The sequence below is a fragment of the Geospiza fortis genome, unplaced genomic scaffold (assembly GCF_000277835.1).
Source record: "Geospiza fortis unplaced genomic scaffold, GeoFor_1.0 scaffold413, whole genome shotgun sequence".
Lineage (NCBI taxonomy): Eukaryota > Metazoa > Chordata > Aves > Passeriformes > Thraupidae > Geospiza > Geospiza fortis.
The window spans coordinates 819,461-836,857 of record NW_005054386.1 but is presented as its reverse complement, the minus strand read 5'-3'; the positions used below and the strand labels follow the sequence as shown (position 1 = coordinate 836,857).

Here is a 17,397-nt window from a genome sequence, read left to right as displayed (position 1 = left end):
TCCTGCTCCTGCTTTTCCTCCCCCAGCTGTGCTGCCCAAGCAGCCAGGGCAGGAACAGAGAGCCCCCTGAGCCTGGGGGGTTCCTTCACCCAAATACTCACAAATGAAGACCAGCCACCATCATCCTGAGCATACCCTGTGGGAAGAACACAACCACACAATTCTGAGCATGGACCCTTTGTCAGAGATGTAACAACTTGATAGAAAGTGTGGGAGAGGTTTTACAGTGACTTCTGTGAGCCAGAAAGAAGTTTGATAAGAGAATAATAAGAATTTCCTTCCAAGGTCATTGACATAGAAACCAAGAAAGAAAGAAGGAGAAATAAGAGAAACCTGCAACTGCCTGTTCCAGTGAGCACTTTGTTTGTCTCCTGCCCAATGAATAAAGTGTAAACTTATGAGGTTTGTAAGAATGTATAAAAAGCACGCAGGCTATAATAAAAACAGGTCTGAAGCCTTCTGAAAATGGAATGTTGCTTTGTATTGTCTCTGTCTCAACTATGGAAGAAAGAACCCAAGAAATGCCAGGTGAGTTCTGGACCTTGGTGCTGTGCCCCAGGCAGGAGCTGTTCTGTCAGAGGCAGGCTGGCACTGATGAGGGCACATCCTGATTAAAACCAAGATAAAGCTGCCCTGCTGTGACACAGTCTGGGTGCTGGCACTTCACGTTTGTCCCACTTCCAATTTAAATTATATCATTTGAAATAAAATGCTTTCAGAATGAGCCCAGACTTCTTATCTTCTTGTTTAAGACTCTTTTAGCTTTCATAAAAGAAGGGTTTGGTTTTTTTAAATCTAAGCTTCCCTCTCTAATGCAGTGCTGCTAGGAGGAAAGGCAGGAGGTGGAGATGTTGGAACAGAAATATATAAACACTGATACAATTTATTGGGTTAAATAAAGACATTTTGACTATTCTGAGGTAAAACTCTCTGCTCTTGCCTTCCTTCACCATCTTTTCTCTTTAAAAACACTTTTTCTTACTAATTGTTCTGAATCTATGCTTTTCTTTTTTGAAACTTCTTTACACTCCCGTATTTTCATTTATTGTTTTGGATTTTTGGTTCCTAACCCTGCTCCCCTCTGTTGACTCTGCCCTGCAAGTATTAATTTAACATTTTAATATTTTTAAACACTTTTTGTTGTTAGAGTCTGCCAGTATTCACTTACCCATGTTTTCTGGAGATTTTTGTGTTTGGGCCCTGTAACAAAGATACAAAAAATAAATTCTTTCTATTAAATGCTTGATGCTTCTATTGCAAATAAAGGCAATAGTTAACTGTTACAGTAGAAAGAAGTTTACATAGATGAGTTCAACTCTGCCCAAAATGCCACAAAAATACATTAGCTGATATTTACATAGAGGATCCTAATAAAATCTAATCTTTTTCAAGAAGAATTGAAGTCAGAGAAGTCAGGTTTGAAGCAAGGGGACCCAGTAAATACATTTACCAGTCCTGAAAACAGAAACTTCAAAGTCAAGGTCATCAATGTAAGGTCAAATAAGGTTTTTATGGTTTTCAGTTCTAGTTTTGGATTCTAGTGAATGGAAATGTGTAAAATCATGTTATCAGATGATGCAAAACCATGTTATGTAGACTGGATTTCGTTTTCACTGGGTAGGTTCATAAATTGTTCTTTTCTCATAGAATGTTCTTGCAGTTTTTGCTCTTCTTCTATTGCGAATACTATATTCAGTGACAAATATTAAGAATGAAAGATTGTAGTGAAGTATAGATCTGTGGAGTACATTAATGATGATTTATTAATAATATATTCCTAGGCTTCATGGCCTTCTTAAGGGCTATGTGCTCAGGTGGAAAACTGCAGGAAATGTGCAAATGTTACTTGGTTCTGGACACAGCAGAAGTGTCTGGGGTGTTCATGGACTCAGGATTTGGTATTTATATCAGATGGCATTAATGAAACAGAGCTTTATTCTACAGAATTTCCATGCTGCAATTCTGATCAGGCATTATTGATCAAATGAAAACCAGTCCAGAAAAGATCTGAAAGCTTTGAAGAAGAAAGCTGTCTTACTCACCATTTTGGAAGGAAAGAGAGCCTCCCTTCATTTTTGTTTATTTCTTGGCTTAATTTACTTACAATTCTATTGGAAAGAAAAACAAAAATAGTTTAAAAAAAAAACTTGAAATACATCACTTGTCAAAGCAGATAAATAATTTTCTTTGCCATTATCCCTCAGTATTTGCTGAATTTAATTCGGTAACTCATTATTATTATTTCCTATGTGAAAAAACTTTATTTACTACTACTTTATTTATTTATTATTTACTATGTGAAGAAACCTTGAAACCCATCACTTGTCAAAGCAGATAAATAATTTTCTTTGCCATTATCCCTCAGTATTTGCTGAATTTAATTCGGTAACTCATTATTATTATTTACTATGTGATAAAAGCACTGAATTTATCATCATATTGCTAAGTTGTGCTACAGCATATCCTACTACAAACTAGACTGTTTTTCCCTTGGTAAAACCTCATGTTGTTGGATTGTGTTTGAAAATTAACATTAAAGCCAGCAAGCCTTAGGATCTTTGGGTGTTGTAGACATCACATTGCTTCAGATAATGACCATGGCATTTGTATGATTTTGCGTGGAAAAAGCAAATAATACTTCAGGAAAACAGAGTTTATGATTGCAAAACCAGGGATTAAATGTTCCCTAAAACTCTTCTCTGTTCTTTTTGTGTTCCTTCCTCTGCAGCCAAGCAATCCCCCCAGCACAGAAGGGCAAAGACTGATCTAATTCCATGTTTTAAGACATTTTCAGGGCATGGCAGAAATATTAATGTAATATCAAGAGGCTATAGTTTTATGCCTGGTGAGATCTTTCCAAGTGGAGCACAGTCAGTACTGAGATTCACAGGGTTAATTCTACTGAGACACCAGAATTCTGCTCTGCTACTAATGAAGTTTGCCTCTATGACTATTTTGTTTCAAAGAAAGCTTGGAAAGAGCCATGATCTGATTCTGAACTGTCATTATTTCTTATTGAGGAACATCCAGCTTCAATGTTGTTTCCTTTTGCTGCAGGGGACAAGGAAGTTGCTGTGTGAATAATAAATTCCATGTGAGACATCAGGAGATGTCCTGGGGTGAGCAGTGCCCTGCTCACATCAGTGCTTTGGTCAAAAAGTGAGTTATGAAATTTGTCTGTGACTTTTTCCCTGCTATACAAGAGGCAGAGGATTTTTCAGCATGTCTCAGATTTTTTTCAGCTAAAGAAGTAAAATGAAGTTCTCTGGTTTTGGAGCTAATAATTCTTACAGTTCAGACCTCTCTGGGTTTGAATGAGACCTGAGTGATAGGAAACTTTCTGAACTAAACCTGGGCTGGCTGCTATGAGCATTTACACCAACTGGTTTTTGAGGAAAAACTGAGAGGAAGCAGTTGATCATCTTATCTTGCTGCCAAAAAATTAATCATATAATGCTAAAACACAGTGCCTAACCTTTACTTCTAGTTTATTTGAAATGCTTCAAACCAATGGCTCAGAGGGTTTATTAGAAGAAAGCAAATTCTAGGAAGGTCAGGCTTTACAAGCAACGTTCTCAGGGAAGATTGGTGCACTGAGCAGCTGAGCCTGTCACCCTGTGAGGAAGGAAGTACCAAAACCACACAGCTCTCTGAGCTGTGGGAGTGGATGATAGGAGAGGATAAGGCAACAGCACTTGCAGAAAATGTTACTCAGACTTCTCATTCTCTTTCTACCTCCTCCACCAGTTGCTAAACTTAAAACTGGCAGGAAGTTGAAATTTTTGAAAAAAACCCCACACAACCAGCCCCCAAAGCAGGACTCCAAAACTGGCTTTAGTTCACTCAACTGCAGATCCTGCTCACATGAGTAGAATCCCCTCTACATGTATTGGGACAAAGGGCTTAAGATGGGTAAGAGAGGTGGAATACAAATTCCTCTGGGGACAGGAATTGGTTGACAGTTGCATATTGAGCACTGTCAAAAGCACAGTTGGTGATTCAAGTCTTTGGTTTGGCCTTTGAGAAGACTCTGCTGGGCAGATGCAATGCTGTGTTGTTGACTTCAAAACAGACTGAGCACCAGTTCTGTTCTAAACCTTGCCACAACCTTTAGACCCCAGCTGAGAGCATGTGTGCACAGGCACTGACATCTTTTACCTTTTTAATAGAGAAAGTGCAGATTTCTCAATTTTTATGTTTGCACTTTTACTCTTCTGAAAGTAGAATGACTTTCCGACTGTGCCATGTTTGCAGGCTCTGGCTGTGTCACACTGAGCTGGCAGATGCCAGGAGTGCAATCATGAGCTTTCTGCTGCTGGAAATTTCTGGAGTGCTGTGGGATACACTTTGGAATGCTGTGATGCCTTAAGATTTTTCCACAAGTCTGGAAATTCCAAATCTCAGGTTTGCCATGAACCTGCCACTGGAACAGCCAGAGGGATTAGCAGCATCTTGAAAATTTGGAAACCTTTTTTCTCAATATAGTAAAGAATAGGAGTGACAGACTAATTCCAGTGTTTATATCATGGTTCAGGTGTCAACCAACCACCAGTGTTGTTTTTAATGAAATCTTTGCTTTTTCTGTTTATGAATTCTGACCACAGTAAGTAAGGCACTGTTCTGTTGAATGTGTTTTAAAATATTTTACAAGACTCACATTTGTTCTCTACAAGTATAAAACTTCATGACCTTCTCTGACTGGCAGCAGTGCTTAGGAATAATAGGAAAAGCCTGTTTTTCTCTTCAGCTGTAAATTGGCCTCTTGTTTAATTAGATTTGTAGTCAGAATTGTCAGTATCTGCCCTGTGTAAAATCCACCAAATCCCTTCCCTGTCTCACCAGTGTTTCTCTTTCAGGACTGTTGCTTGTGAGGATTCAGGTGTGTATCTAAACAGATATATAAATATATCTATATATCTAAACAGATATCTACACTGTGTATAGTGGTATTAATATTAACTTTTTAAGCAAAGTTTTCCAGAAAGAGTTCAGCCCTTTCAGGAGAGAGTGCTAAAGATTTTAAGAAGTATTTTCATTTTCAAAATAGTGCTTAAATTTGTGGTTTTTTGGTTTTTATAAAGAAGCCAGAAGTTTTCTGAAGATGTGCACTGGTAACAGGGCTGGTAGAGATGAAATTTCAAAATAATAATTCATTAGTAATAACAGAAGGTTGTAGTTTTACAATTAGATTCAGGAAATGACCTGTCATACCTTGTAATGACGCCTGTGACCTACTTTTGATTCTTGAAAAGTCACAGGATCACCCCCAAGTAATGACACAGTTCTGTTCAAACCCTGAGCACCTTTAGCAAGCCCACATCTCCAGCCCAGGGGCCCTGTGCAGATGCAGCCTGGGCTTTGCAAACCTTGTGTGATTCCAGGTGCTGGCTCCATGTAGGTCAGAATATTCCTGCTAAATTTACTGAGGAACAATCTCTCGTGTTAATTTATCTTTTATTCACTTTGTCACTGGCCAAGGCTGTAACACCGGCTGTTTCTATCGAGCTTTTTGCAGGGTATGGTGAGGTTTTAGCACTGCTATTAAGTATCAGGTAGTGTAACTATAATATACTGATGCCTCTTTCCGCTTGTAGAGGAGCTCTTGCTACAAGCAGTTGAGGTTTGCATTACGATACAAAAGAAAAGTGTGAACGTGTTCTAGCAGAAGTCACCACTTGGTGTTTCGATGAGGGCGTGGAGATTCTGAAGTAAAGAAATTAATGTTTAACAAAATGACAGATTCTTCTGCCCATTAAATCTCTCCTGGAGGGTTGTTTTGGGGTTAAGTGGATTTTTGGTTTAATGTTGTTTTTGGGGTTTTTTTTTGGTGGTTGGTTTGTTGATTGTTTTTAGTGAGAACCAGTTCTCTTCCCTAGTAAAGCTCTAAATTCTTGTTTTAAACAGTGCCATTCCATTTCTGCATGTATAATCACCATATTCCAGTGAATATTTTGCTTGTTTGTAAGTATGAAAAAGTTCCAGAACTTTCCTTCAGATTGAAATATCTGCTTATTTATTCAGTTCCTCAAGCTGTGCACCAAGATTCACTCTTTTAAAGCTCTTAATTTCAAATTCTCTTCTGGTTGAGAAATCCAAAAGATCTGAGTGAAAAGGCTGTTCAGTTTCTGCTGGGCTGTAGCACATGAGAAACCCAGAAGAACTGTCTGAAAAGGGCTGTTCACTTTTTCTAGGGTGGGAAAATCAAACTTTGAGGTATCAATGGATTTGATGAGGAGGTAGAAGCAACTCCACATGGTTAGGTTTCATTTTAATGATTCACCTATGGCATCCATCTCTGGCATGTCTCAGTTTATTAGACCACCCACTGACTACTTTTCTCTCACGAATTTGAAAGGAAATCACCAGAAGTTCTCAATATTAAAAGTTCAGACAATGAGAACAAGAGGCAATTCTGCCAAAGGACTGCTAAGGTGGGACAAATTATCAGAGAATTACAAGTTCTACACTATGGTTAGATGAGTCTGTCACAGACAATCTGGTCTGTCATCAACACTGTTAAATGTTTCTTTTAATTGAAAGTGAGTTCAGAAATTCTGAGACATCAGAGCATCTTCTATAAATAATATCTGGACCTCCTTACTAACATTGTACACCACCAACCCCTATCATCAGGATATTCATTGTGTGAAAATATAGATGTGATTTTAAGAAATATGTCACGTCCAAGGAAATTTCAAATTCAGTCCTTCATATCTGATCTGAACAAGGGTGTCCTGCTGGGTTCAGCTCTTCCCACCAGCTCACAAAATTTTTCAATATTTTTGTCTTCCCCAAAACACCTTCCACAAGCTCTGATGCAGCTGAAAAGGCAAAGTAATTTGTATCTTGTGTAGCAAAATCAAGATATCCATGAAGGGAGGGAGTCTGGAACTGGGAAATGAGCAACAAAGACACAGCCATACTGGAACAGCTTGAATTCCTTTTTTTTCCTCTCCTTTGTTTGAAGAACTCCATGCGTCTCATGGTTAGAAACGTTCTAACCTCCAGCTTAAATGTAGCAGAGAACTCATAGCAAAATTAAGTCCTTCATTTTTCACCATGAAATATTAGAAGAAGCAAATTTCTTCTACTCAGTATTGACTTAATGGGATTCTTTTTCTCCATTAAGTAGCTTCTATGAAGTGATGGAAGATATTGAGATGAATTGGAAACTTTTTCAAGGCCTAATCCACAGAGGCTGAGAAAAGCTATTGAACATTGAATCACATGGTCCAGACTGATTTCTCTTGAACACCCACCTAAAGCACATGAAAATGATTTCAAATCCTCAGCTGTTGTGGACATAACTGACTTTTTCCCCCCCTTTAAGTAAAAGTCAACAGTTAAGCAGTGAACAGTTAAGTCATACTTCAAAGGTAATACTTGCATGAAAGTTTAACCTTTGTGGAGCTGCTGTCAGTCAAAGGATTTATGCACAAGTTCTTTTGAACATCCCCCAGACAATCTTCTTGTATTGTATCATTTTGCTTGAGCAGACATGACAGCACTCGTTTTATTTTGGAATATTCTTCTTTTTCTCTCAGTGCACTCCAATAAACAAGTCTCTAACCAATCACTCACAAATCATTTGCCTGATATTTCCTATGAGACTTCAGTGCAAAACAGCTAAAATAATTTTTAGCATTAAAACAGTTTGACTTTACTTACGGCACTCTGAGCTTTGGGAATTTCTGAATATCATTTTCAGACATGTTCTGGAAAGGAAACACATGGGATATGTGACAAAACTGTCCATGGAACACCCTGTGACTGGTCCAAGTCAGTCAGACACATATATTCAAAATGTGGCATGAATTCATGTGGCATTGATGTGACTTCAGGAGCCAGGTACATTGAATTCCTTCCTGTCTGCACAGTGAAATTAGGCAAGATTGTGCATGATTGCAAAATTTGAGGGGAGAACTGCAGATTTTAAAATACAGAAGCTTTGGCTGGAGTGTTGTTCTAAGAACCTTATCTGTAACAGAGTACAGGAAAAATCAAATGTTCTGGGGGACACTGAGCTAGAAAACTCCTTGGACTTAAAAGCAGCCTTGGCAGCCTAACAAATCCTTCCAGAAGGGATGGGGAGGATGTTTGTTCCCCCTCAGCCACAACACAGCCCCTGGGCTGAGGTTCCCCTGACTGAGATGTGCTCTCTGGAAACCTTGGTTTGTCTGGAAACCATTCCTGATGCTCCTGCAGAACATCCCTTCTCTTCCTCCAGCATGTGCAAGTCCACACTTGGGACAGATTCAGGCATTATGAAGAGTTTGGAATTTGTTGATTTAGGGTTTTGTTTAGTTAATCACAAGCTTCATGAATTCTCTTTGGAACGGGGATGATAGTCTGGTTCTTTTTGTATTTTTTACTGGTAACAGTAATAGGTTTCTAATTAGACATTGTTTCACAAAGCTGTCAGTGTCAAAGGACAGAACAAATCCTATCTGTGTTTTTCTACACTATTTTGCCTCTGGGAGGAGTGAAACACAGGCTAAATGTGCTGCTTTTATGGAAATGTACTGCAGTACTTCCTGAAGAATCATATTTTTTCTAAAAGCTTTTTAAGCTTCTCTCTGGAGTTCTATTCTGGTGATAAACCTGACAAATATTAAAGGTATAACCTCTTTTACAAGGGCCACATTTCTGTTTTAAATAATAGAGAATTTTATCAGAATAAGTTGCATGGAACCCCTTTGGTTTTATTCCCACTGCGTCTCAATAGGGCTTTCCTTGTGGTAGCCAGAAAGGTGACTCTGAAATTAGGATGTTATTCTGAATAATTTTAGAGCAACATTTTTACACCAGGTTTATCATGTAGATCTGACAACAGCTACAAACCCAGCAGACACTCAGCCTGAGCAGCTGCTTCTGTGCAAATGTAATTTGGCAGTTTCCAGCCACTCACAAAATGCAAAAAGATGTTTCTTAGGAAAACCATTCATAGAGAGAAGCAATTTTTTTCCAGATTGGATTTGTACTCTGGAATATTTTACTGGACATCTTCCTCTGTTTAACAAGTGAACCTTCTCCTTTTTGTTCATTATACAATTGCCAACTAATTCAAAAGCTTAAAAGGAGTCTGAGCTGAGGTGAGCAGCTGCTTGGCTTGTTCGGTAGAAAACATCCTTCAAATCTGCTGGGATGCCTCTGAAGAGCTGCTGCACCCTGAGCTAATTACAGAAACACTCTGGAAATAATAGAAAATCACAAAAATCATTCAGAAATCACACAGTTTCTGCACTTTCTATTTGCACCTCACAAAATCCCAGCATGTCATTGTGCTTCCAGAGGCAGAAGTCCCACTCCAGCCACAGCTCCTCAGTGCTGGAGCTGAGATCTCCTGGGGGCTGGGGGATAAATCCCATGGCAAATCTGAATAATGCTGACTGAACCCTCCAGCAGCAGGGAGGGGTCAAATCCTGTTCCTACAACATGAGCTTGAAAAATTTTATGTTTTGTTTCAATGAAATGTGAAAAAACTGAATATTAGGACAAGTAAATGAAAAATACAAAACTTTAGAAGAGGTATGCAGAAATCTCCCCACTATGACTAATTAAATAAAATTACTACTTCTGGGGAAATAAAATGGCTAATATTTGAAAATTAAAGTAAAAAGCAGTAATACTAAAAGCTCCTACACATCTTCATGGATGTGTATTTAAGACCTGGAAACAGCTGCTATGTCAGTGGAAGTTATCAGCTTTTTTTCTAAAATTAAGCCAAGCCTAGAACAATGGTGATTTAAAGCCACTGAGACTTTGCTTACTAGTTTTGATGCTCTTAAATTTTACTGCTTTTGTGCATTGCTACAGAAGAAATCTAATTTTATCAATAGAGGAATGAAGGAGTTATTCCAATGAAAGGCCAGTCTTTCTGAGCAGGGCTGTGTTTTTAATATGAGAGGATAATAAGTAAATGTGGGGTTTCTGTAGTTAATATTTGAAAACAAGAACTTTCTATATTCAAGAATTCAAGACAAGATTATTGTTTTAGAACTTCCCTGTCAGTTTAAAAAATACTAAAAATATTCATATTGAACAAGATGCTTGGGCTCCCAGCATTCCACATTTAAAGCAAGTTGTCTGGCTGATTTTAGCAAAAGCATTTATCTCCCTTATTTATACCTCAGTAACCACCTGGGAGGTGCCTCTCCATCTGCCAGTGCGAAATAAGGAGGAGTCAGAAACATCACTTGGTTGGAATTTTGCAGGAGGGAATTTTACAGCTCCACTTACCAAAAACCTTTGTCCATTTATGCTGTGCTTCCTCACAACTTTCTCACAGTCCTTGTACTTTAGCTGCCAATGAGAAGAAGATTATTATTGCACCCTTAACTATTAGAATCAATTAAGACACTTAAACATATGTCTGCCTTTGAGTAGATGCTTTCAAGATACCTTTTTGTATGCTGTGGCCTCCCTAAATGGCTCATTTTGTCCCAAAAACATGGATTTTTATGACAGACATCCTTCAGTGAACTTCAAGGTTTTCATCCATTTAGGAACACATTATTCCTCACATTTACAAACCCCCTCACAGTTGCCTGGCCCAAAGAAATATCTGAAAGAATGGATTATTGTGGTACTGACTGGGATGAGCAGCTGCAGAGGCAGAGCAAAAACCCTATTATCCAGGAATACTAAAGCTGACTGATCCCAGCCACAGAATTCATTATTGTGATCAAAAAGCTTTCACTCCTGGATGGAAATCTCACTTGTTAATCCTGGAAATTACCTACAATATTTGTAAAGCTTTCCCACAGTATTATGATTTCCAGTAGCATTTAGGACAAGGATATGCTATTGAGAAGCTGCTCATGTACAGGCTGACCACAAAGCAAGACATGACTTTTAAACATTTCCAACAGTTGTCCTAAGTTTGGTTAGGGGGGATTTTGGAACTTTTTTGTTGTTTGTTTGTTTTTTTGGTTGGTTGGGTTGGGTTTTTGATTTATTTTTTTTTTTAATTTAAGCAGTAATAGCATAATGTAAGAACACAATTTATATTTTTGATCTGTTTCAAGTTGGTCAAGTCCATATCAAAAGGAGCCCAAAGAGCAGGCAGACAAAGTGACTTTTGGAGGCTTCAAGACAAAAGAATGACTTTTATTCTGTCTGAAACTTCTGTCAGTGGAAGTTCTGCAGACACACCACCCTGTGCTGCTCGGATAGCTCCCCTAAAGCACAGAAATTACAGAGTTTTATGGCCTTTGTAGTGCTATCCCATTTTTCAATTTAAGGTGTAACATTGTAACTTGGTGTACGATCCTGGAAACAAGCCAGCGGCAGAGAGGATAATTTGAGGAGCCACCTTCAGTTATTCATATGAAGAAACAGACGTAAATCTGGTAAATATTTTAGGATATAGATTAAAACTTTTGTGCAGGTTGAGGACTTAAACCTGTAAATAATTTCTTTCCTACAGTGAATGCTATTGTGATTTCACCAGCACAAGTCTGTATGCAGAGGGAAGCAACACATCACTGTCATTGAGATCTAATCTCAGTCTTGAAGTAATTGATAAAAAAATGCTCTTTAGCTATTAAAAATAAACCTTGGGCTAACCCAAATATGAACATTGCTTTTTCTAAACAAAAAAAAAAAAAAACAGAAATTATTTGAAAATTTGATTCATTCATTCTCTGAGTTTATCTCAGAGATAATATCTCAGAGTTTATATATCTCTCTGAGTATATAACATTCTCTGAGTTTATCTCAGAGATAAGATCTGGTCACTTGTGACAGGTGCCCAGAGCTGGCTGACTTGGGCTGACATTCTTGTCTTACCCAGATATTTTAGATTACTTAAACAGCTTTTGCCCTGATTTAGCTCCCCAGGAGTGGAATGCCATTATCTCCATTCTGGAGAGTGTCTTGATCACTAGAAGGGAGGCACTACAGATAAATGTGCATTCAGTTATGGCAGAACTTACAGTTTTATCACTGTTCAGAATATTATTATCAGATCTTTCAGAAAGCTGTTTTTTCCTTCCTAATTTCTTGGAAATGATGGTCCAACTTCCCTCTGCACCACTGTTGTAATGTTTTTCGTACTTGTCTGGAAGTCACCTGTTGATAATGATCTCATCTGTTCCATCTCCAGTTTTTGGTTTCACTTTCCTGTGCCACCAACTCCCGCACCCTAAAATTAGGGGCTTGTAAGTGGTTGGCAGTTTCACTTCTCTGGAGATTTGGTAGAGACAGATTCTATGTTTGATCTGCTCATCTTTATTAAGTAGTTCTGCATTCTACTACCAAACTTGCCTCAACTCCCCAGATTAGACTCTCACAGTTATAGGAAAAAAAATAAACTTCACATTATTTCAAAATTAAGCCCAAGGTGTGCCAAGTTTTACAAGTCTAGCCATGGATGTGATTAACAAAGACATTCAGAGGTTCTTTGTTACACCCAGCAATTTGGAAAAAAATATCACTTCTGAAAATCATTGAAGATGAAACAGAAAATTTGTAATCTTCACACCTTAGTGCCTTCCACAGCTGTTAACGTGTGTTACACCAACAAGCATTGTAGCAACCTGTTTATTTTCTCTAACTAAGCCACAAGTTTCTCTTATACCAAATTTAAAAACCCCTTTCAAGATTCATTTTCGCTGACCAGTTGAGCTCAGCTCCTCATTTGACAGCGGTTTTGCTTTTAGTTCTGCAGCCAGCTTTGCCTATTATAAAATACCTGAATTCAGCCCAACCAATGTTCCAGCAGTTTGCTCCTCCATCAGATGAAGACAAAACAGAGCCAAACTCACCGTCCTGAAATATTCTGCTAAGTCATCTGGGTCCCAGGTGAGCACGTCGGAGCGGTAGGGGAGGTTCCGCAGGTCCATGCTTGGTTTTCTCCCCAGAGCACTCAGGAGTGTTCACAGCCCTGCTGCCAGTGACACAGCCATGGATTCCCTCTCTGTGGCCACCTCCAGGGAATTCCTTGCCCAACCTCCAGCTGCTTCTGTCAAGGAACTGTTCTGGTCAATTGAAATTATGCTGTGAGTTGGTTCCAGAGAGACACAGCTTCCTCTGGTACAAAATGGTCTCTTCTCTGAGAGGTTTCAGCTAGTCAGCCTCACCACTTCCTTTCTCTGAGTATAAATAAGTAAACAAGGAAGCACAGCAGAGGCTTGAAAATGCTCTGCCCGCTACATAGAAATAAACGCCTCTGGACCCTAATTGCTTTTAATTGCACACATAAATATTTATTTATTTACTCACATTATACATGCATTAAAATATTGTCATATTATCTGCATAAGTGTGAGTTACACTTCTGGTAATCCCACCGCCAAAGAAGAAAATGTTCACGTAAGAGAAACTGCTTTCATTTACCTCAGTACCTGAAATATCCTTCTTTGTACAATTAAAGGTTATTGTCAGAGCTGTACATAATGAGGAACTAATTAATGATGGAATTACAGTCAGCATGCATTCAAATAAAGAATCACTCAGTGAAATTGAAAAATGTAAAAGTTTAGATGAAAAATTATTATGTTGCCATTGTATCAATAGTTCATTTTTTGGCTACTTCTTATGAGGATTTTTGTATCTGAAAATGAATCTACAAAACCATATTATTACCACAGGGACATGACAGACTTTCATGTGTCCTGCACAACCAATTCAGGCACCCTCCTATGGGTAGGTGCCTTTGCTGAGATTACATTGAGGAATTCCAAGTGTGTCTGTTTTTTAACAGACACACTTCTTTTGTCCATTCTCCCTTTTCTGGTTGTGGAGCCTCCTCCCAAAGCTGTGCTGCTGTGATCCTTGGGCTCACTCCTCCATTAGGCTGCACTAAAGGTGGCAATTCCTGAGCTTCCTGGGCTGGTAAGAATAGGGGCACAGTTCTGAAGCACTGGGAAGGAAATTTCCTCATCTTTTTATAGAGAAATGAAATGCATCCCTCTTGTCCCCAGTCACTGAGGGCCTCCTAACCTCGTGTCTGCAATCTGCAGGTGTTGCACACCAGTGCATGTATTTGAGATCAAACCTACAAGTTTGCACAGTAAGAGCTTTCCTTTTGAAATTCAGAGTCTGATTTAAAGTAGTTTAGTTTTTTTTTCTGGAGAAATTCTGGTAAATGATGGCAGCATGGTGTTTAAAACTCCCTGAAATTAAACTGCTGTCACGGCTGTTCTAAGCAGAGCAGCATTTATCAAATACATGCTACAGCTGTGTTTTCTGGGTTCTTACTTGAAATTACCTGTGTGAATCATCTGAGGCATGTCCTGACAATATCACAGAAATATTATCACCTCTAGGTCTGGGGATGAAACAGGACTGAATGAACTGGTGCCAAAGAAAGGAAAAGTTGCTTTGCTGGTGCATTGTCAGCAGTGGTAAAGGCAAGGTTACAAAACTGCACCTCAGACATCCCATCACAGCCCCTGATTTCACAGGGAAACAAGCAGGGAGACAGGAAGAAGCCTGTGTTAAATTTCTAATTGTTTATTCTAAGATATGTTTCATTACCTTCTAATCTGGTGTCTATCCCAAAGCCAGCATAGCAGATCTAATTGCAATTGTGTTACTCCTTATTTGTACTAATATGAAACTAATTAGTCTGGTCAAAATTTATGCTGGTGGTGTTATAGGAGAATTCCAGCATCATTTATTCTGATGCTGAGGAAGGAGGAAAGCTGTTACCTCTGAAGCGGATCTCCCAGGCTCAGAGCAGCTAACACAGAAATTCTAACACATGGATCTATAATTATTTGCTTGCATCCTGTCTGTGGCACTGAGTAGATCACAGCTACATGCAGACTTCATGCATTTCTTGCAAAACCCTGCTGCACACAAACTCGAGCTCTGTCTTTCTCTACAACTTCTTTTGTAATATCATAAACACATCAGATGTGGTGCCCCAGTAAGGCTTGCTGAGGAAACACCACTTTGGATTTTCTACATTTGAATTTTCAGATATACTCCAGCAGCTGGCAATCTCATGAGATGGATTTTTAGCTCTTAGATTTTCAAAAGCTAAGGAACACTGACTTACTGCCATTATCAGGTGCATATCTCTTTATTGAGACTTTTTTCCCTCTTTTTAAAGAACTAGGTGTTTCATAGGTATTTTATAGCCTGCAGTGACACAACCTTCACACAAAAAAAGTGTCTCCTCAGTAACAGCTGCCAATGGTAAGTTCTTCCTGATGCAGCGATGGTGTGGTGATTGATGTTTGAAAATGTGAGACTCAAACCATTTTAGGCAACAGAGGGGGGAAATTCACACTGCCAACATTCTGCTGCCTTCAAAGAGCAGCAAATTTTCCATTTTCTCTCACCTCTCTCTGGTGGTCTTCTGCCCCTGTTTTAAGAGGAGTTTGAACCACTTTCAGAAGGGTTTATTTTTCTAGAGTAACTCAGGTTAGTTGTCCATATCCTTAGAGCCAAACAAAAAAAAAGTTCAAACTTTGGAAGAATTTCATCTTCATGTTCATCTCACTCCCAAAGCAAAGTGGATCTTTATGAAGGGGTTTTCTTTTGTCTTGCCCAAATTTGTTTTTAAAAGACCGGGGTAGATTCTTCCTTTTACCCTGGAAATGTTTACCCTAGGCAGCCTAGAGCTGCCCTTTGAACATGGCATGCCCTGAGTTACCTACCTGTAACTGTGAGAGACTGCAATGTCAGCATTCATTTGGTGCTTTGCTGAGGCCAGGCCAAAGGGAAGGAGAGTTTTGGATGTGTGGTGGACAAACCTCTGATCACAAGAACAGCCCTGGGGCTGAGGGGGTTTGGATATTTTCTGAAATTTCAGATATTTTCATCACCCACCTTGGGAGGATGAGCACAACAAACTGCCCTTTGCTTAGCTCTGGGTCCAGAGCAGATAAGGGAGATAAGAGAAGCACATTCTGTGAGGTGGGATAATGCTTTTCACCACCTCAGTGTCCTCCCTTACACACCTGGCTCAGGTGAAAATTAAACTCCCCCCTGGGGAAAGTATCAGGATATTCACAGTCACACCGAGGCCAATTTGAAAAAGCAATTTGTAGGAATGGAACTTTGAGGCTTCCTCCCCAGCCTGGTGACTGCCAGGGCAAGAGATGGACCCTGAATATGAGACTTTAATGGGAACAGCAGCTGAGGTAAATGCAACCAACCTACCTACCTGCCTCTGCAAGGAATGGCTTGAATAAAGCTGTGTCTGAAACAGTGGCTTCAAATCCAAGTTCATGTAAAGCAAACAAAAAAAAGTGTTCTCTATAGGAACTCAATCCTCAGCAAAGATTTTCCTGGACAGGAAAAAAAATGCATACTTAAAGAAGCACCTTTTCCCTTGCCAGTGAATTGTGTTCCTCTGAACAGGTGTCAAGATGGAGTTTAGGCAATTCCAAAAGGCCTGAAATCTTAAAATCCAGCCACTGCAGAGTGCAGCTGGACTCTATTCAGAAACCAAAGAGAATCAAATATCTACTGAAGTCCTGTAGAAAATAAGGTAAATCCTTAGATATATTCTAGCAAGAGCAGTTTGCTCAGGAACATGTTTTGTTCCACTCTGTTTGGGTCATAAGTGACATAATGTGCCTGGTTTGTCCAGAAATGCTGCAAACAAATGCAGAGAACACTTAGGAGACCTCAACAGAGCTGTCTACTCAGGAAAGACTGAAAAAAATGCTTGCTAAGCCTGAGAAAGGGAAGTTGGAGATGAGGGAAGGAAAAAAAGGAGATAAACTTTGTGACAGCCAGCAGTCAGTTGTTCTCATGAGCTCTGAAGGGCTCTGCTAACCAGAAAAGCTGCTGCAAGCTTGAGAAGGAGGAATTGGGGACTGAAGAACTCTCCTGCAGTACTTGGGCTGCTCAGTGCAGCTCAGTTCACAGGGTCAGCTGTCCTGCGGCACAGAGGGGGCCAAAAGGACACCTGGAAATGTGCTGGTTTGGACATGACCTTCCTGAACTAACAGTGCCTTCAGGTACACAGCTCTGCCAGTGAACACACTGGGCTTGTCCCTGAGCTCACCAGTTTGATGGAGACATTGGAGCCTAAGGCAAAGCTGAAGCACGTTAAACACACACCCTTTTGTTCCCATGATATTTTATGAAAAATCCCTTTGCCCGGATTTCTTCACCTGGGAAGATGAGAAGCCTCAGCTTCTCCATGTTTTGCTCCTCTGGAATGTGATTTGGATAATTGTTTACCCAGCATGTGAATTGTTTTTAATTAATGGCCAATCACAGTCCAGCTGTGTCAGACTCTCCGGTCAGTCACGGGTTTTTATTCTTCATTCTTGTCTAGCCTTCTGATGCCTCCCTTCTCTTTCTTTAGCATAGTTTTAGTATATAATTATTCTATTCTATTCTATTCTATATCAGCCTTCTGAGAACTTGGAGTCAATTCTCATCTCTCACCTCGTCCTGGGACCCTCACAACACCCTTTAGTCTGGGCT

The 17,397-nt window shown here is 39.5% G+C and overlaps 1 protein-coding gene across 1 annotated transcript in view; it reads right to left on the bottom strand.

The window, feature by feature from the left end:
* The window catches only part of LCP2 (lymphocyte cytosolic protein 2), a 26,614-nt gene extending 13,552 nt beyond the window's left edge, over window positions 1-13,062 (bottom strand). Inside the window, exons 1-6 of the mRNA XM_031060575.1 lie at window positions 12,768-13,062; window positions 10,240-10,302; window positions 7,669-7,715; window positions 2,043-2,108; window positions 1,169-1,200; window positions 102-136 (exon numbers count right to left, since the gene is read on the bottom strand). Coding sequence (XP_030916435.1) covers window positions 102-136; window positions 1,169-1,200; window positions 2,043-2,108; window positions 7,669-7,715; window positions 10,240-10,302; window positions 12,768-12,845 — 321 coding nt within the window. The 5' untranslated portion in view covers window positions 12,846-13,062. The remainder of the gene's footprint in view (window positions 1-101; window positions 137-1,168; window positions 1,201-2,042; window positions 2,109-7,668; window positions 7,716-10,239; window positions 10,303-12,767) is intronic.
* Between the last annotated feature and the right edge of the window lie 4,335 nt (window positions 13,063-17,397).